Source organism: Nelumbo nucifera, chromosome 1 (genome assembly GCF_055504915.1).
Source record: "Nelumbo nucifera cultivar China Antique chromosome 1, China Antique-T2T, whole genome shotgun sequence".
Lineage (NCBI taxonomy): Eukaryota > Viridiplantae > Streptophyta > Magnoliopsida > Proteales > Nelumbonaceae > Nelumbo > Nelumbo nucifera.
Window position 1 is genome coordinate 209,908,986 of NC_142649.1, and position 21,761 is coordinate 209,930,746.

The 21,761-nt window shown below is 38.4% G+C and overlaps 1 protein-coding gene across 3 annotated transcripts; it reads right to left on the reverse strand.

The window, feature by feature from the left end:
• Positions 1-15,798: 15,798 nt before the first annotated feature.
• On the reverse strand, positions 15,799-17,852 carry LOC104585641 (transcription factor MYB53-like). 3 transcript variants are annotated; one of them, XM_010242593.3, is made up of 4 exons: positions 17,743-17,852; positions 17,307-17,574; positions 16,329-17,161; positions 15,799-16,206 (listed from the first exon to the last, which is right to left on the reverse strand). In XM_010242593.3, exons 2-3 carry the CDS (start codon positions 17,567-17,569, stop codon positions 16,342-16,344), a joined length of 1,083 nt encoding a protein of 360 aa, XP_010240895.1. In that variant the 5' UTR covers positions 17,570-17,574; positions 17,743-17,852; the 3' UTR covers positions 15,799-16,206; positions 16,329-16,341. The 3 variants fall into 3 exon arrangements, with proteins under 3 accessions (XP_010240895.1, XP_010240893.1, XP_010240894.1); XM_010242591.3 differs by having other exon boundaries at positions 16,306-17,161; positions 17,743-17,851; XM_010242592.3 differs by having other exon boundaries at positions 16,306-17,161; positions 17,690-17,821.
• Positions 17,853-21,761: the final 3,909 nt, after the last annotated feature.

The window sequence follows — 21,761 nt, forward strand, 5'->3', positions numbered from 1 at the left end:
GGGGTCATTTGTATTGGGTGAGGCTACTACACACGGGCTAGTGAATTCTGACAATTATAGGTGGTGCTTTGCACACTATTGTATCACATTTTTTTCTAAATATCTTCATAAACCACCATGACTGTTTCACCAACTAGCCACATTGGATAAAATGGAAATGCCATGTTTAACTTCTAGTAGCGCATTCCTGATTCTTGTTTGAAATGGAATGCTCATGAAATTGTTGACTCAACTAATGACCTAGTGATTTATCTGATTGAACCATTTGACTTGGTTAATAGGTCACAGCTTAGATATTAAATCCCTTTTTTTGGTAATTTTAAGCCATTTACAAGATTCCATCTGTAGGGGACATTAGTTTGTGGAACTATGATAGTTTGAGGCGCGATAGGTCTAAGAGGGGTAGGAGGTGACTAGGTGAGGAAGGCGTGAAAAAGTCCCTTGTTGAGGGTCCAAGGATTGTTTATATATTATTGATAAAAAAGAATTGTTTATATAGAGTTTCCTCTTGTGTGCAGGATCTAGATTGGAGAGAATCTTCCAGAATCTCTTGTCTTTGTTAGGTAGTTATACTAGCTTATTTTGTGAGAAGGCAGAGGGCGGACTGCTAGGGAGTGTGGTGCTTAAAGCTTAATACATGATGTTTTCTTTGTTATGAGTCGTGTGTGTTGCACCTATGGTTTGGCGTTTTGCACTTGACTTGTTTCATGGAGTGCCCTCTTCTCATGACTTATTTCATGGAGCACTTCTTGCCATATCTGGGTGCTTTGCTCAACAACACACTACGATCTATTTCCTCCTGTTGCATACTATGATTTGTGTTGTCCTTTTCTTCCTTTGCAGCCTCTCCTATATCTTGCACTCACAGTTGTAGTACAGCATTCATGATTGTTGGTTTATTTGGTATGGACTTTAAATGGTCCTAGTGTTTAATATTAAGCCGTATGAGCCCCCCATTTTTGGAAGATGCATGCGGTTCTTGATGCCAGTCAACCTGCATCGATTTTAAAAATGTTATCCACAGTGTCTGATGGGCTGCAGTTCTCTCTCTCTCTCTCTCTCTCTACTATTGTCAAATTGCTATTTTATTTCTTTGAATCTCAATCCCATAAGAGAACAGGTCTGAGAAAGGCCATGAATCTCAGCATTTTGGATGGTCACTTTTGTGTGTGGGAGTTTCAAGTCCCTCTACTTCATGTTTCAAAGAGGGCTGTAGGCATGTAGGAGATCTGTTAACTGGTTGGTTTTCTGGCCTGTGACATTTCTGTGGTGTTCATTCCATTAGAACTTGGTATAGTGCATAAGATGGCTTCTTCTAGTGGAGAATCCAAGCCCAGATTGCTAGTTATACTGGATCTCCTTACCATTCAGATGACCTCAATCAAACTGAATGGTGATAATTAAGCCCCATGGGTTGAGTCAGTTGAGGTTTTCCTAACAATTAAGAGAAAAGACATATTTCTCTTAAAAAACTTGAATATTTTCTTGATCCTAGACCATTACCTGGCTCTAGTGTATATTCTGAGTCGGTTCACGAAAGTGCCCAGATTATGACATGGCTATGGAATAGTGTGGACCCTAAAAACAGCATAAATCTTTTGGACAGATAATGTTAATAAGGTTTATAAGCCTGAACGGAATGGAATGGCGAGACAGGATTTATGTAGCAAATTTCATATAGTTGGGACCTGATGATGATGAATGCCAGGAGAGTTTATCAATCTCTTACTATTGGTCTGAAGTTGCAGCAACAACAATTGGAACATGCAGATGTTTCACTCCCTTCCATGGAGAGTCCTTATTGTTGTGAATCAATCTGCTCTAGCTATTGTTAGAAGAGAAGGATGAGGACCATGTGGGGGTTGACATGGTAATAAAGGTCATATTCCTCTCACTGTTGATATTGGTTGTAGTGGTGGTAATATGGAGCCAGGAGAAGTTTGTAGTGGTCCTAGGAAGTAAGTGATCATGCTGTGCATGCTGAGCCCTCCCTTGGGTTGATCATGCTGTACATACTGAGGAAGCAACCTCCAGTGGTTCTTCATCTGATGCTGCTGTACCTAAACATAGCATTGCTGCAGGAAAAGAGATGGCATCCATATCCCGTGAAGAGTATGAAAGGTTGCCAATATGTTCCTTCCTCCAATAACACAGCCTCACAAGCCTATTGATTTCATTTACTCTGATGCACATTTGTTGGATGTTTTTAGCATATGGTGGTGTTTTACATCTTCCACAAGAGAACTTCTCCATGGTTTGCAGATCAAGTTTAGGGAGGTTCTGTTTCTGAATTCTGAATTTTCTCATGGATAGCACAGATCATTTACATATGAATATCTTGAGCCTTGATGCATAGCATGGGATGATGTATTTTAATTATTTTTTGAATGAAATACATCATGCTTCTGAATAGAAAAAGGTCACCAACTAACGTGGAAGATTACTGAGTTGTCCAGGTAGGCTTCTTCTCCAGCATCTTTACAGTCCAGACTGTCCAGATGGGAGATGCTACGTACCTTTTCTTGTGATATTAGCCACTGAAAGGTTTATTTTGTGTTTCTTTTCTAGCTCTAAAATATATTAGGAAAAAAAACGTTTAGTTTGGTCATGTAGCAGGGGCGTCTGTACTGAAGCTTGATCCATGATTTGGGAGTGGATAAGGGGCACACATATTCATATTCGGCCCACTGATATGCTGGCACATCTAAAATTTCTTGGTATTGTAGATCTTTATGATTAATGTAGGTAGAGTTTTAGAATAGGCATTGGAGTTCAAATAGGCTGTGTAAATTTTGGTTTACTTTTTCTTCAGATTTTAACTTGTCTTGTTTGTTTGTGAAAAGTAAAATGGTCTGGTTTCCACCTTATAGGCTGTGCTGAAGCATGATCCATGATTTGGGCGTGGATAAGGGGTACACATTCATAAATTTCTTGGTGTTTTAGATCTTTATGATTAATGTAGGTAAAGGAGTTTTAGAATAGGCATGGGAGTGCAAATAGGCTGTGTAAATTTTGGTTTACTTTTGCTTCAGATTTGAACTTGTCTTGTTTGTTTGTGAAAAGTAAAATGGTCTGGTTTCCACCTTACATGCAAGTAAAATGGTTGGTATATGCAAGTAAAATGGTCATGTTTGTTGTATTGTCCAAGTGCACCTTAAGGACTTAAAAAAGGACTAGTTATTTTTTTTGAAGAGGGTAAGGTAAATTATTCAAAGGAAAATAAAAAATCAGGAAAAATATACAAAGGATGTGGCTCAGATACAAACTGCCACAACTCAAGAGAGCCAAAACAAGAGACGAAGGGCCACAACCAAACAAAAGGGACAAATCCCCTACCCAAACCAAAAACAGAAGCACCCATAAAACCCAAACAGCAGATATAAACCCCAAAAAGGCCTGGGCTGGCCACCACCAAAACCCAGGCCAGCTTGCCAAAAGAAAACAGCCATCGCACAGGGCCTTAACCCAATACGTTTCTGCATATTGTATGCCAAAAATTTCAAGTTTAAAGGCATTTCTTTTTTTCTAAAACATGATAACTATGTTCTTTTACACATAATACTGTTAGTGTTGAATTTACATGAACCCTTAGAGTCTAGGAAATAAGTACATTTGGCAAAAGTAGAGAAGTTGGGACCATGGTTTTGAAAACTGGACCAGACCAGTTGACCCAGGAACTGTCTAGGCAACTGGTTCCGTTTCACCCTAAAACTGTTCGGGCAGTTGAACCATCAACCTGTTGACCCAGAGAATAGTTTTCGGCCATTTTTTATTTTTTAAAATCAGAATGGGTTGTCTGTTTGAACCGGACTGTTAGACCGTTTGATCCAGGAACTGGTGGCCAAAATGGTTCCGTGTCCGGTCCAATTTTTAAAACCTTTGTTGGGTTAACCCAAGACAAATCTGAACCCAAATCGAGCCCAACCTGAACACTACCCAAAGTTTTAGGGTTGGGGGGTTCAACAACTCGGGTTGGGTTAGGGTTGACCTTAAGTCAACCTAACCTGGCCTGACTTGCACCCCTAATGGAAATCTACCAAAAATTTTCCCCTTCTTGCATCTTGGGAGGTAGTACCATACTCGGTTGTTAGATCTTCCACCTCTCCCATTTGATCCTTCTTCAGCTGAGTCTGATCTCCTTGATCCTTCACCACCTTGAGCATCTCATGCACCACCTAACTTCATCTCCTGGGATACCCAGAAACTTCCCAAAATTCATCAAAGAATCCACACTTCCTCTAATGGGCAGAGCCTAGAATAGTTGTCTTCAACCGAATTTTAATAATATATATTTTATTATATATTATAACATATAATCTATATTATATTATAAAATATATATTATGAAATCAAATTATATTATATTATAAATTAATATATATATATATATATTATATGTTACATATTATATACTATATCTTACATATTATATATTACATATAATAGAATGTTCGGTTAATTTGGTTAACCGAATTTCTAATTCTAAAAACCAAAACAAAAAACTGAATGAATCAAAAACCAAATTAATTGAACCGATTTAACCAAAAATCAGAAAGACCGAACCAAACAAATCAAAATCAAAATTTTCGGTTTGGTTTTTCAGTTTTAACCGAATAGTGCTCACCCCTAGGCTTAAAGAGTTTTTCAAACTCATGTCGACGATGGGTATATTGGGCTGTCCCTCTCTTTCTCTCTCTCATTCATGGCTCCATTGTCCATTTCAAACATCCAAACAAAGTCATTATGCCAAATTGAAGAAAAAAAATGAAAAATGGCTTAATATTCTTTTGTAATACAAATTAAACAAAAAGAATGCTTCATCTGTAATTTCATTCTTGACGCAAGTGATTGAGATTAGTCGAGAGTACCTTTCCATGCATTTGTTTTAGTGATTATAAGATGGGAAAGAAGACTCACATTGGAAACTCTGCGTTAATGATCTTCTCGCTTGGGTTTGAGAAATTTAAAAGGAAAATACATAAAATATAAAATATATTTTAAATTCATACTGTTTTAGGCATCAAGCAAACATGAACATGGGATTCCCATTGATGATGTGCGATTTAGTGCTCCCTGCTAGATGACAACTTAGGGATCATGTTGAGTAGGTTGGCTAGCCGAGTTGCAAAAAAACTGTCAGAGTACCTGGGGTGGGCACTCCGATGCTCAAGTCAGCGAAGAGTTTTAAGAGAGCTAGAGAATTGTGAGAGTTAAATCACACGTACCTTCTTAGATCAATGGAGTACCTTTATATAGGCGCAGGTTGTCATGGACTTCACGTAGTGCATCTGAGATTTTTGGGGGAATGCAATTTATCGGCCCGTGATCATTGAAGGAAGTTCTAGCGGATAACGATGAGGCTTTACCCAAAAAGTGGGTGGTAGTGCAGTATGAAAGTCAATCCTTTCAGGAGACGTGATCCTAGAGGAGTCGAAGAGGATAGGTCGCACGCAATGGAGGTCGGTCGCTACGTCATGTAGGTTACTACCTAGACCTCAATTAGGTCGATGAGACCTCGGTGGGAGGTCACCCCTTATGCTAAGGTCCCTAGCCTAGTTCTGGCGAGGTGCACTAGGACAGCCCTAGACGAGGTGGTGACGAGCGCTCTTCGAAGTGCGTGAGGTGCACCCAAGGTGAACCCAACCTTCTTGGCAAGGGCACATGAATGTCTACGTGGCGTCGAGGTGTTATATAATGATTCGGAAGTGCCATGCATCGTGATATCATTGGAGGGCCAAATCACCCCTCATCAATTGCCCCCATTCCTGAGTCGAGGTCGGTTTGGTGAAGGGAGTAGTTTGCTGTAGGTCTCTGGCACAAAGTGACTTAGTTCAGCTGGTTTATTAGCATCGTCTTGGTTTATTCGCCTGAGTTGGAAAAATCTAAGGGCTGAATGCGACACTATGCAGGACATCTCCATCTTGACCATCGGGACGCATTAGTGAACTCATCAGCATGAGGAGAGGCGGAGCAGGCACTCCGAAGATATCCATGGAGCTAGGGATGTAGCCATTAAGGAGTTCCGTCCTTTGCCCGAGTACCTCAAGAGTGGAATTCGTCATGCCCGCCCTCAAGAAGGGCTTCAAATTGTGCTATTGTTTCCTTGGGTTGCTCCACTCACACAGATTTTGAGCAGTGTCCCTTAAGTTGGTCCTCGAGGGGGTGGCCGACGAGGTCGACATGGAGCCCAAAACTAAGGTGGGGGATAGCGGAAAGGGTGACGAGAATGATGTCAACTAGGGTGCTGACGATGAGGACGATGGTGAGTAGTGTTTCCTAACTGTTGACCCTCTCTCTCTCTCTTTTATGTATCCCGGGTCTGCATGCTAAGAGGATTGAGTTACCTTTTGTCTTGTTGAGGTGTTGCATGTTTAAGCGTGTTGAGGTGCGCTAAGCGTGGGTCGTTCAACTATTGTTGATGTGTTTCAAATAGGTTAGCTTGTGGGCGCTTTAATGCTAAAAGGCGGTCTAGCTTCCCATCCATGGATTTTTGCTGAAGTGTGTGTATCGTGGGTTGACTCTACTAGTTTGCCAAAGCGGGTGGTCATCCGTGGAGTTTTAGCCAAGGTGTGTGTGTCGCAGGTCGGCTAGACCAGTTCGTAGAAGCAGGTGGTCGTTAGGTGGGAGCTTAGTTGGTGGAGCTCTTGTTCCACATAGGTCAAAGCTACAATGAGCCTTAGACGTAGTATCTACGCAAGTTGTCAATGTTCCATGCACGGGGGACCTGCCTCCCTTTGAGGGTTTCAAGCTCGTAGGTCCTAGGTCTTATCACTTTGGTGATCCTTTAGGGGCCTTCCCAATTGGGTCCCTGTTTCCTTGAGCCCAGCTCAGGCACCCTAACCTTCCTCAGCACCAGGTTGCCAGCTCAGAACTAGCGTCTTTTAACTCGGGCGTTATAGTACCGAGCTATCCTCTGTTGTTATGTGGTAGTCTGGATGTGTGCTAAGTCTTGCACCTCTTTCACCAAGTTAAGGTTCATCCACAACTTGTCATCATTAGTCTCCTTGTTGTATGCTTTGGATCGTAAGGTTGGTACCTCGCTTGGTAGGAATGACGATTTCTGTACCGTATGTTAGGTTGAATGGTGTTTCATCGGTCTCCATCTTGATTGTTGTGCAATATGCCCATAAGACACTAGGCAACTCGTCCACCCACAAACCTTAGCTTGGCAGAGCTGAGTTTTGAGACCTCGCATGATTGCTTTGTTGGTCACCTTGGCTTGCCCATTTATTTGTTTGTTGGTGAGCTACTGAGGTAAAATTTTGTTGGATCCCCATCTCGGCGCACTAGTTCTAGTACTTGATGTCTTCAAATTCCTTTTCGTTGTTTGAAATCAACACGTGAGGAAGGCTAAAGCAACCGATGATATTCTTTCAGAAGAAGCCCTGCACATTTTGAGTTGTGATAGATACCAACGGATCGACCTCTACCCACTTAGTGAAGTAATACACTGTGACGACTAGGAACCTTTTCTGTCTAATCGCTAGTAGGAAGGGACTAAGTATATCGATCCACCACTACGTGAATGACCACAGGCTAGTTAGGTACCTCGGGTTGGTGGCGGGCTGCCAGGGTATGTTGGTGTGTTGTTGGAATTTATCACACTTTTGTATGAGTTGTATGGCATCCACCTTCATTGTTGGCCAATAGTACCCTTGTCGTAGTGCCTTTTGGACTAGCACCCTGCCCCCCCAAGTCTCTACTGCAAAGATCTTTGTGTATCTCTTGTAACACTTGGTTTTCCTCGACAGGCCGCAAGTAGCGTAGGGAGGGGAGCATGAATGGCCTTCTATACAGCTGCTTGCCAATGAGTACATGGCGAGCTGACTGCCGCTCAACACTGTGTCGCGTTACGGTTTGCTAGTAGGGTCCCATGCTGCAAATAATTAATGAGCGGATCCATCTAGCTCGACTTTGCTACTAGGACAGGAACAACCTCTTTTGCTACATTCTCTATGCTTGGATGCAACAGGTCTTCTATATATATGGTCCTTCGAGTTGTATTCGTCGCACCATCCAGTGTAGAAAGCGCATCGACCTCGGTGTTCTCGGACCTCGGAATCTACTGGGTATACCATGAATGGAAGTTCGGAAGGAGCTCTCTAACCTTGGCCCAATAAGTCAACATGGTGGGCTCCTGAGCCTCGTATTGCCTGTTCATCTGGTTAACTACTAGCTGGGAATCGTTGCAAATGATGACGTGTTTCACACCGACCTTGGCCAAAATAGGCCCACAATGGATGCCTCGTATTTTGCCTCGTTATTTGATGCTCGAAATGTGAATTAGAGAGCATATTCCAACTTGACCTCGCTTGGTTCGATGATGATCAGTTCGGCCCTGCTTCGTCTCTAATTGGATGAATCGTCCACATAGAGGATCCAAGGCTCTTCAACCTAGGTTGAAATAAGAGCTGCACTGGTTGAAGCCTCCGAGGTGGTCATAGGTTCTCCCACTTCATGTGTCGGCGTGTCGAACGTGCACTCAGTGACAAAGTCAGCCAGGACCTAAGCCTTTACCGCTGGACGAGGCTCAAACCAGATGTCATGTTTATTGAGCTTGACCACCCACTTCGTTGGCCTACCCGATACCTTGGGCTTCTATAATACTTGCCTTAGAGGCTTGTTGATGAGGATGACAATTGTTTGGGATTGGAAATACAGGCGCAATTTGCAAGCTGCAATCACAAGCATGAAGACCAACATTTCTATGTTCGGGTATTTGGTCTCGGCAGCGTGTAGTATTTTGCTTATGTAATAAACATGTCACTACACTATATCCACCTCTTGGATCAATACCGAGCTGACCACCTCGTCGCTTGTAGAGAGGTAGAGCTTCACCTTGTTGTCGGGTTCTAGCTTAGTTAATAGGGCGGGGAGCTAAGGTTCTTCTTAAGCTCGTCAAACGCGAGCTGACACTCTTTGGTCCACTCAAAGTATTGGGCCTTTTTAATGGTCTTAAAGAATGGAAGGCATCTCCCAACTGACTTAGACATGAATCAGTTCAGGGCAGCTATCCGACCTATTAGCCTCTGGTCCTCTTTTATGGACTTAGGAGGTTGCATATCTAAAACGTCTTGGATTTTCTTGAGGTTGGCCTTGATGCCACGTTGGTTCACTATGTAATCAAGGAATTTGCCCAATGTGTCATCGAAGACACATTTGTTCGGGTTGAGCTTCACATTAAAATTTCTAAGTACGACAAACACATCAGTTAGGTTGGCAATTAAAGTTTTAGAAGACTTGCTTTTTGCAACCATATTGTTGACATAAACTTCTACCTTGCTTCCAATTAAAGGGGAGAAATTTTTATTTATAAGTCGCTAGTAAGTCACCCCAACGTTCTTTAAGCCAAAGGGCATGACGTTATAACAGTAGAGACTTGTTTTGGTTACAAAAGTTGTTTTTCCTAATCAGCATGATCCATTCGGATCTGGTTATATCCGGAGTAGGTGTCCATAAAACTCAATAGCTCGAACCCTAAGGTCGCATTTACCAGTCGGTCTATCCTAGGGAGTAGGAAATTATCATTTGGGTAGTTGACGTACATGCGCCGTTTCTCATTACGAGCACTGCGTTCGCAATCCAACTCTGGTACTCGACTTCCTTAACAAAGCTTACAATGAGAAGCTTTTCGACCTCCTCGTCAATTATTCTCCACCTCTCTTGGGTGAAATTCCTTTTCCTCTGTTTGACTGGTCTAAGCAGAGGGTTTACATTCAGTCTATGGGTTTTTACAAAGGGGTCTATGCTGGGCATGTCGGCAATTGACCAGGAAAAAACATCAATATTCAATTTAAAAAAAAAACTCACCAATTTGTAGTGTAGGGTCTCTTTGAGTTACGGGCCAATTTGGACCATCTTCTCAGGGTTGGTATCGGAGACCGACACTAGGATGGTGTCCTCTACTAGGTGAGCTCTCTGGTCATTACTTTTTGGGAGCAGTTCTAGGTCTACCTTCACTAGCTTTGCTTTGCCCTTCAATTCCGCCATAGCATTTTTGCGACTCGACCTGGTCATTGCGCACTACTACTCCGTGGTCGGTGGGGAACTTCATCGTGAGGTGATATGTGGAGACCACCACTCTAAGGGCGTGTAGAATTGGGTGACTCAAGATTGCGTTGTAAGGCGACCCTGTTGCCACCACTAGGATGTCGTGTTGAAACATCGTTTTGTTTAGTGTGTTCCCCGTTATTATAGACATGTTTATCTGCCCGAGATCTCGGACCACCTCTCCACTAAAACCAACCAGTGGCACGTCGTCTCGGACTAGGTCTTTCTTCTACAGTCCCATTTTCTCGAAGGCTCTTAGGAACAATATATCTACCGAGCTACCAGAGTCAACTAAGATCCTTCTCACCTTGTAGTCATGGATGATGAGCTTAACTACGGGGGCATCATCGTGGGGGTAGCGGAACCCATGTATGTCATCATCGTGGGGGTAGCGGGTGGTACGAAAGTCAATCCTTTCAGGCGACATGATCCTATAGGAGTCGGAGAGAATAGGTTGCATGCAATGGAGGTTGGTCGCTACGTCACACAGGTCGAAGAGATCTTAGTGGGGGGTCACCCCTTATTCCAAGGTCCTTGGCCTGGTTTTGACGAGGTGCACAAGGTCAGCCCTAGATGAGGTGGTGCCGAGTGCTCTTCAGAAGTTCCACATGCCGCAATGTCATTGGAAGTTTAAATCACCCTCATGACCCATGGTGACAAAGCACCTTCATCATAAAAGCACTCTTTATCTGTTTATTTTATAGTTCATCTATTATACTTGATGAAAGACATGTAACAATATTGCTTAAACTTAATGAAAAACATCTTCACCAGAAGCATCAAAATAAACAAACCCCACATCACTCCAGTAGTCATGAGAGAAGAGATGTGAATGGAAGTTATGTCTCATATGCATAGAAGGTCAAAATAGGATTTTAAAAATTTTAAATGAGTTCATATGTTAAGCTGAAATGATGGAGGGTATTTTCAAGTTTAGTGGGCTAACTCATAAAGTATATTTAAATTTATTTGAAAAACGTAGATATATATGTTTAAATTAATTTATGAAAACTCAGGGTATGTTTAATTCTTTTACCCATAAAACTTTTACGGTTGTTGGAAAGTTTGGGTAGCAGATTTATGTATGACAACTTGTAGAAAACAATTTATGAAAACTCAGGTATGTTTAATTCTTTTACCCATAAACCTTTTACGATCACATTACAATGTCTTGTTGGAAAGTTTGGGTAGCAGATTTATGCATGACAACATGTAGAAAACAAAAGCTAAGAAATACAGCTTTAGCCCATGAGATTCAAAACTCTTGTATGATCCAATCTGTTAGCATCATGACATATGGACGAACTCGATCGGCCTGCTGTATGTTTGCTTGAGTGGTCTCGGGCCTCCTGGCCTTTGCTGCATGAACAGAGTCATGATAAAAGGAATGGAGCTATCAAGAAAACAGCGATACATAAATAGGACTATGCATGGCTTACTAGTTCAGTGTGTGTGAAAAGTGGTCATGTTCATCATCTTGATTTTGCCATGAGGGGATCTATCTCTTCTCGTATTTCGTGAGTCTGAGAATCCCCAACTGTTCCTCCATTTGTTGTTAGAGAATTGGATTCAGTGTTGTTGACTGTTGATACCATTCCTGGGCCTAAACCCATATTCAGTCCAAACAACTTGCCCCTTGCAAATGGTCATCTTTAATTTACGATTTACATCAAATAAATGATTTAACGATTCCTCCTCCGACCAAAGAGAACATGTGGTCTCCACTCTCCAGAGTCCAGACCCTGTTTGTTGCTCCATGTATTCTACCAACTCTGTAACTGAAGTCCCAACTATGGATTCTGCTGCAGATTCACCAAACTGCCATAGAAAGCATTCCTGGGTTGTTTGATCATGACAAATTGCAAATAGAACTTCAATACATGAGAGATGGGAGCTGGTATTATGGACAACGTACAGGACAAGAAATCTTAAGAATTTCTACATTAGTAACACAGGGGGCCTAAAAGAATTGAACGTTTTTCGAATAATTGGTCATATGAGAGCTAGAACCAAGTCTTAGGGATCTATTCGAACTCTTGGGATATGTTTGTTTTGAAGGAAAAAGTAGGGAAGGAAAGAAAATACAGGAAAACTTATACAAAATTTGTAAAGGTTTCTCTGCATTTCCCTTTCTTTCCCTACTTTTTAAATAGGAACTGTGGCTGCTGGTGCCTGGGAATATCCTATCCTAGCTCCAACTCGTATACGCAATTGAATCAGTTTCATCAACCAAGGATAAGTGAATAACAGTTTCTCCCTTCTATAAGATTTAATATTAGCTGGTTCTGTTGCTAAACCTTAACATACTAAAGGCCATCATTGATCATTGTGAATTCTATTTGAATATATTGTGCTGGCTAGCCCTGCCAAAACCTCACACTTGATGTGAAGCCTTGGCTTTCACAATTATCCAGTACCCACCACTGAACATAGAAATTCTGATCACAAGTGAACCAAACCGATTGTTTCACGAGACATTTCAACAAGTTGCGGAGTTGGGAGACAAAAAAAAAAACTGGAAAAATTAAACAGAGGGCGAGAGACAAAGATGCTGCTTGGCAAGTCTTTCTAACTAGATCTTTCAATAGACCACTAAACTTTTTGGAGCTGATCTTAAAGACTAAGATTCTTTAGTATATTCGACTGTTAAAAATGGATCAGAAGGATATTTGAAGCAAGGAAAGACCCAAAGCTTTATTTAAAGCTTATTTTGATTTTTGGCCATACAATATTTTTCATGTGTTCTATAGGTGGACATTCTGCTAATTAGATAGTTCCATTTAATCTAATATGGGGTTAAACCCATATATATCCACATGATTGAAACAAATCAGAAGCCGCAAGATGCAAGGATTAAGGTGCGAAATATCTGATTCAAGGATTAAGGTATTGATACGATACGATACCCCGTATTCATGGTCATGGACACAAGATATGACATGACTGTATATGAATCTCACGAGTCGTGCATATCAGCATGATACTCTTCTGTATTGGGCCGTATCGCACCGTATCGATAGATATGGTCCAAAGTTCAAAATGTAATTTTATGATATTTATATCTTAAATTGTAATTATTGTTAATTACAGCTTAAAAATCATTTAGTTACAATTTAAAAATAATTAGTGTTAATTAATTTTAATTAAAATATAATTACTGTTAATTAATAAATACATTATTTCTAAAAAAATAATATTTACTAAGACTGCTTTTCAGTGAATACTGTAATTATTAAAATACTGAATTGTTAATAATACTGTAATTATTAAATTAATGTATTTATTGAAAAATTATAATTAATGTTAAATACAGTTAAAAAATAATTACTGTTAACTTATACTGTATAATGCACTGTTAATTTAAAACACTGTATAATAAATATATTATACTGTATGATGCACTGTTAATTAATACTATTTTTTAATAAATATTGTTAATTATTTAAAAATACTGTAATTATTAAAAATACTGTTAATTAATAAATACATTACTGTTAATAAATACTGTTAAATGTAATTTATTACAGTTTAAAAAATAATTACTGTTAATTAATAAATACATTATTTTTAATGTATTTATAGAAATTTATTAAAATACTGTAATTATAAAAATAATTAATGTAATTATCAAAATACTGTTAATTATTAAAATAATTTAGTTATATTTTTCAAATACTGTTAATGAATAATAACATACTGTTTTTAATAAATATAGTATTTTAATAAGTTTTGTAATAAATAAAAATACTGTAATTATAGAATATACAGTATTTATTAAAAATATTGTAATTACTGAAAACACTGCATTTATTAAAAATACGGTTAACTACTAAATACTGTTAATTAATACTTGTACTTAGTAAATACTATATTTAACAAATACTATTAGTTATTGTTAATTACTGTTAAGGAATTAACAGTAATAAATTATGTTGTATTAACAATAATTAATTCATTAAAAGTAATTAACAGTAATTAATTATTGTTAATGTTAATCAACATTAAATTTGTTGACATTAACTGTTGTTAATGTTAATCAACATTAATTATTGTAATTAACCGTGTAATGCACGGTTGGTGCGAACCGTCCCTAACACGGTTCGGGTTCGGATGTACCCGATATTCTATCAAAAATGGGTCGTGAAAAAACCCGTTTTTGTTGTCTTCTTCCCTCGATGGAACGGGTTCTGCGATGACCCTGATATTTTTTTTTTCATTTTTATTGTTTTTTTGCTGTTTTCTCTACTTTTTAATGAGTCGATTTTATTTTTGATACTCAGCATCAGAAAAACACTTAATAATGCACTCAATAATGCAAAAAAAAATACCTAATCAAATCTGTTTTTCGCAAAAAAAAAAAAAAAACCTAATATGTACCTGGTCTGAGCAAGTAAATTGGAGAATGCAAAATAATGCTGATATGCTTGACTGAATTCAAATCTGAGACCTGAGTAAAGTCAGATTGAAAAAAATAAAAGAGAAAACATGCTGGGAGTCCAAGGGATTTTGTAGAAAAAGCTTGGAAGTCCAAAGTTCCTAGGCTTCCTATAAGATTAGATTTAATGGGAAATTGATCAGGTGGCTGGGATGAGCCCTGGAAGTCCAAACTTCCTAGGCTTCTATAAGATTGGTTGTGAGATGACTACGTGGATTAAAAAATTAAAAAAAAATAAAAAATACAGAAAAATAGAATGGAAGGTTTTCTGCAACTAGAGGGCTGTTGACATGTATATATATATAGAGAGAGAGATAGATAGATATATGATGCCATCATATACGCTTTAGGTTGAAATCTCAACATACATTTCAGCAATGGTAGGTAAAGTTAGTTGTCTTTTGTGGGTCAATAGGATACCTACTAAATTTCATGGAGTCTCTTCTTGGGTAAGGGTAGCTTTGTGAGGTGGCATTGTTGTTTATTTGCTTACCCAGCCATTCCTTATTAAAAACTAACTTTTACTAATTTCGTAACCCCGTCTCTTTGCTTAAATAGAATATCAGTCGCCAGACTGAAAGATAAATTCAGAGAAAGAGAGAGAGATGGCTTTTACAACAGTCAATGGCTTAGCTTGTATACTTATCTGATGGTGGTTAACGATAACTTCACTGATATGAAATGAAGCGCACACTTGTGTTTATTGGTTTATAAATTAATATATGTTCTTCTAGAGTGTGAGACCTTCTCAAAGAGAACCCCGAATTCGACAATGGAAATGGGTCAGATATCTTCTGGTTTTATGACGTTTCACGTTGGAGACGTTTGACGTGTTTTGTAGCTTTGCAAAGGTCAAGATCCCCATTTAATTCACTAATGAGCTCTTCTAATTCGAGAAGGTGGTCGTTTTCATATTTCTATTTCGTGCCCAAGTTCTCTACAACCAACTCATTTTAAATTAATATACTGTTGATCCTGTTTTAGCTAACTGGGCTTATAATATGTATAGGAACAACATTTATATATTTTACTCAATTACACCAGCGCTCTCTCTCTCTTTCTCTCTCTCTCTAATTAAGTGCACATTTAACATTAATTAGAAGACTGTAACCACCACTTAATCTGGATCCAACTTAGCATAACGCTACACATGCAAATCCATACCAAGGTGTTTAATCTTAGCATTTTTGTAGATCTTCCATCATATATAGTAAGTTTTGAATACCCGTATGAGAATTTAATTGATCCGATGGATAGAATCATATTATATAGCATATGAGGAATATCAAAGTAGACAAAAGATAGAGAAAGAAGAAATGATTCATGCATCAATATTGAATCAAGTATAATCTTTTTGCACAATATCATAAAATAAAAGAAACCATGAATGAACACCTATTATCTTTTGGAAGTGACAATTAATGGTTTACTATTTTATCTACAATTATTCCTTCAGCTCCCAATGTAATCCCTAAGAAAGCGCGTGATAGGTCGATGAAACGAGTCCAAATCTCTTGCCCACAAGAATTCTGTTCACGGCTACCCACATAACATCGCAGTCATACCTAAAAAAACATCTCATTCTCATCTTCTTACATAGTATTAAGCAGGGAAGAAGGTAGTGTGTTGTGGGTAGACGTGGGTAGAGTTGTTGTGGACAGGAGATCAGGAGTCAGTCCCGATGAAACTGGCCAAGCCGGTGAACCTCATTAGCTGCAATTCTGCAAAATGAAATTGACCTGTTAGTCCATCCGCAGAAACAAACGTATATGGTACTAAAGACCAAAAAAAAAAGCATAGGACTGGCGTGGCGGATTTACGTATCAATGTATGAAAACATAACTCGACTCTAGTAATTAATCACTGGCTTCATGATGATCATCCTGCAGATTAATTTCTCCCCAGGTGTCAATCAGGATGGATGAGTTGATGGGCATGTTCTTTTTTTCCATTTCAATGGAGGCCGAAACCAATGGAGGAATGGTGTCCAAGGCAGCTGGATCAATATATGAGTTGATCAAGTTGTTATCACCCATGTTATGTTCACTGTTGATCAATGGTGAGCTTAACCCTCCAAAGTAAACTGAGTTATCAAGGATCTGGCTATGGTTGGATGGTTGTTGGATCCCCAAATTTGCCAAGTTGGAAGGCAAGTAAAGGCCAGGACAAGGAAGGTTGTTAGGAACAACTTGTGGGTTACTCGGTAATTCTTGTGGATGAATACTCTGATGATATCCTTGTGGGTGACTCTGAAATCCTTCTGGTGGGTTATTTATAAGTCCTTCCAAATGATTGTTGTTTGGTTGGAGGTATTCAGCGTGGTTGAATCCCAGAATGGGAGCATTTGCCGAGAGACTATCTGCAGCCAGATTTTGAGGCACGCTGCTCTCAGTGGCCTGAAGTAGTTGCTGCAACAATTGGTTTCTGGCTAGCTGTGCCACCTCTTCCTGTAGCCTGAGAGCATTGTCCAATGGTTTCATCATCATACTGTTGAGGTTTGCGACAGCAAACAGCTGAGATAGATTTGCAAAGAGGTCGGGATGATGATCAGTTCTTGGTCTGTGGGTTACTGGGTCAATACCCGAGTTGAGGAGTTTCTTCTTCAGATGGGTGTTCCATAAATTCTTGATCTCATTGTCCGTTCTTCCTGGTAGATGGCTTGCGATCGCAGACCACCTGCGAGAGCCCAGAATAATGACAAGAGTGGATTACACTGATTAACCAAAGCTCGCTAATTTAGTTGAGAAGTTTCTTCCCATATATAACCGTTTTTTAAGAGTAGAGACATATGTATGAATAAAATTAACCAAGGAAAGATTACTTATTTCCAAGAGCTGAATGAAGGTTGATGATGACTTTCTCTTCCTCTTGGGAGAACTTTCCTCTCTTGATATCAGGCTTCAAATAATTAGTCCACCTCAGTCTGCAACTCTTTCCACATCTGTTCAATCCTGCAAGCTTGGGGAGGGCTCTCCAGCTTCCATGCCCATTCTGCTTGATGTATGCTATCAGCTTCTCATCTTCCTCTGGCATCCATGGCCCTTTCTTTAAACCGCTTTCATCGTAACAAGAAGACCTCCCCATAATACCTGCAAATTAAAGAAGATCAATTTTCGAGACGATGCAAAATGTTAATTCTAAATGGATATAACTGGATGCCGAATTGCTGATACATATATTAATTGCAGTAGTTGAGATCGATACCATGGGAACAGCCAAACAAACAAGCTAGCAAATAAGGAAGTTAAATATTGAACCTGAGAGATTAATCTGAGCTTAGGCTATCAGGCTATGGCTAGAAGAGCATTAAGGGGAGGTGTGATTAATTTGTAGGAAAACCCTGGAGAGCTGGATGCTTTTATAATGTGGATATGTATGTGAAAATAAGAGGGTTGTTTCTGGAAGGTGCACCATGATTAATTATTAACTTAATTACAGACGTCCTCCTCACCTATGGTGACATGGTAAATGATAATTGGACACGTGGGCTGTCATCTCAGCGGCCACGTGTTTAATAGAACTCAATTTATTGTACCCTAATGATCCAACTCTAAGGAGAATACCTTCCTGTTCAAGATCATGAAGGGTGTTTTGATGATAAACTGATCTGTCTTTATTATTATTTAATTTGTAAAAGGATAAAATTGATTTTTGTCTGTGTACACTCTTCTCTTCTTGGACAGGGCAATTAATAAGAATTACTTTTTGTTGTCGCTACTTCCAAGGCAGCAAATTAAAGGATGTAGGAGGAGACAGAGGAACCGTCAGCAATTATATATGGATAGGCCCACTTGGCAGGTCATAAGAGGGTCAAATGGGCCGGGTTCAATTTCTTAAGAGAGACACGAAGGAGAAGAAGCCACCTACTTTGGTTTCTGTTACCGTCATCGTCTACAGTGAAGCATTCCAAGACACGCAACAATTACAAATCTGGTTTTCTTTCTTGGATTGGATTGGATGGGGTCCATCAAGCCCTAACCACACCCTTACTCCACCTAGCCAGTTCCTAACGATTTTCTAATTATTAGAAAATTGCACGAGTCATTTACGGGTGTGGATCGATGCATTTTCATTTATTAGTCAATTTTCTTTATTATATTTATCAAGTGGGGGAATTTCTGTTTTATTTTAGTTGACTCTGAAAATGATTGAATGCTGCCATTAAAAATTAAGACCAAGAGAGGTAGGATTAGTTAATGAGAAGAAAAGGAGAAAATCAAACAAAGAAAAGCATGCATTTTCCTTTATATGTAGACTAACTATGTGTGTAATCTCAAATCCAAGAAAGTAATTTAAGCTAGTTGCATGCATCTTCTTATAATCAAGGTTTTTAAAACTGGGCCGGATAGGGAATCATTTTGGGGACCGGCTCCTGGGTCAAGCACTTTAACCATCTGATTTGATGGATGAACCATTCTGACTTAAAAAATGGCCAAAAACTATTATTTGGGTTCATAATTTGACGGTTCAACTGCTCAAATTACTAATCAAATCAATGATTTTTAACCAAAAATATTTAGGGTGAAACAAAACTAATTATCTAATCGATTTTTGGGTTTTCTGATCTGATTCGATTTTGAAAACCATGCTTATATTTAACATCGGTACCTAGTCTTCAATTGGTATTTATCCTTGTTAACCAACATATAAGAAGAGGAAAGGGAAAAGAAAAATGGAATCATTGTTAACCAACATTTGAAGTTTAATGGAAGCAGCCTAAGGGCTTAAAAAAAAAGTCTTGAGTTGAAAGTTGAAATCGATCGTACAGATATTTGTGCAAATAGACATCACGTAAATATTAAAAAATAATATTAGGGAAATTTATATAGAAAAAAGATGGATAAACATGATAAAATACTGTAGATGGAAGTTCGGGTTAGAATTGAGAAGAGAGGAGGTGGAGCCATGTTGGATGGAAGCCGTCAAAGAGAATCTCAGAGGCTGTCATCGTATCAATTAATCTCTGTCTTATATTTTAGCAGGCAATAATTGTGTTTATATCTCTAAAGACTGAAGTTATTATATATGACCACTTTTTTATTCAGAGTACGTAAAGATGCCTTCTTATCTCATGAAATATGTACTTCTATTCCTTCCCCAATGAATTGAAACGGTCTCATGTTATATAGGTCATATGTATATGTAGGGGTGTCAATGGATCGGATTTGGATCAGACTTCATCAAATCTAAAATTAATTTGGACGGATTAGATGGATCAAGAGGACATATTGGATTAGATTAATCCATTCAAAATATTTATTATATTGGATTGGACTTGGTCCATCCATAATAAATATATATTGGATTGGGTTAGATTAAGCCAATATCTAGTCCATTGATTTGAGATAAAAATATATGTATTATTGGATCGGGTTTGGGTTGAAACCAATCTAAATCAAAATAAATTTGAACAAATTGGATAGTTCAGACATTGAATTAGACCAGTCCAAATTAGTCCAAAACATTCATTGGATTGGGATAGACCTAGTCCATTTATAATGAACTCACATTGGACCAGAATGGATTAGACCAAATCCAGTCCAATTGACACCCCTAGTCATATGGCATTGACTTTATGTCTGAAAAAAAATAACCGGGTACAACACATTTGAGCAGTCTGGTTGTCATCTCTGATTTACTTAATTTCATATAGATTAAGGTCTCTGAATTGCATACAGTGAAATCATTTCTTAGGTAGTCATTTGGGAGATTTCAAAAGTAAATTTTTACGTATCAAAACCCATTTTGATAGACAATTTAATTTTAAAACCTACTAGAAACATATACAGTTATTATCTTACGATGCACAATTTAGGCAAAGAATCTCTTGATGAGCTGTGTCAATGATATTTAATTATGCATAAAAAGATAAAACAAAATTTAAATTTGTCAGACATCAATTTGTAAATCCGAGGATGGCCAATGAAAGGGGTGATCTAGATCTAGATGCCGAAATCGACACTTTTCTGCTATTGCAATAACCAACTATCATTATGTGTTATCAGAAGATTTTATAGAAGATGAAGTTAGTACTAATTTTTTTTTTCAAAACCTACTAATATACGCATCGTCAAAAGTTCAACACCCTTCGATAATATATGCATGGTTCATATATAGGGATAATCAAATAAACCCCGGTCCAATGCTTGGCTCATCTGGCCTGGAATTTTTATGTACAGCTAGAGATAGAGTTTTCATCTAGGCCCACCTTGGCCTGTATCTTCATTAACAATTGATGAGGCTATTATATTTATGGTGAAATCGGATTTGATTCTTATAGGACCGTATTTATATCGTTTTTACAGTCGTTTGCAGTCTTGCATTAGAAAAGTCTCTCCATAAAAAAAACATACAAATATAGAAATATTCTAAAAAAGGCTGCGATGTGAGCATGATCTCATTTATGGTGGAGGTGGAAGGAGACAGCTCTATTTTTATGGTATGTATAGGAGGAAATTCTGGTATCAATGTTCATCAAACTTCATAAAGATAATTTTAACCAATCCATAGGGTTATCTTCATTAATTATAAGCAGTGGTGAATGGTGATCACAACTTTTAACTTTACAACAACTTATAACACATGGAAATAAAGGCTGCTCTGTTACTTTAAGTTCTTTAGTTTTATTACGAATATTCTATTTCTCAAACCGAAGACAGAATGCTAATTAATAGCCACTGCTCTGTTACTTTAAGCAGTGGTGAATGCTAATTAATACTAACTAATAGCTACTAGTTGATCTGGCAAAAAGTTGACCCAATCCGCAAATCTGACCCAAACTTGTTTAGAAAAAACAGGGTTAGAGTCTCATAATTAGTTACCTGAATGACATGAACCAATCCAACCTAAAAAAACTGGGTTGGGTTGGGTTATGGATCAACCCACTGATCTGATTGTCAGGTCTAATTGGGACTATTTATGTATTAGAAATTTCCACTCTTTAATCTTTAGTCTTTATTGTTTAATCTTTGAATTGTTGAATGTTCATTTTTTTTTATTTTATGTTTAGGATTTTAAGGTTAATTCTTTATTTTTTGACATTTTTCATGTTTTTCTTTATTTTTTAAAATTCTAGTTATTTTTAGGGATAACCCGAATTGATTCGTCGGTCAATCCTAACCCGAACATTTAGAGTTAGAGTCTAGCATTTGCCAATTCAACCCAAAATTCAATCTGACCCAAAATCAACTCAAAGCATCTTAACCCAACCCAATTGCCAGCTGGTCTAACTACTAGCTAGCTTTACATGTTTGAAGATATTGGGGTTTCAACCTAA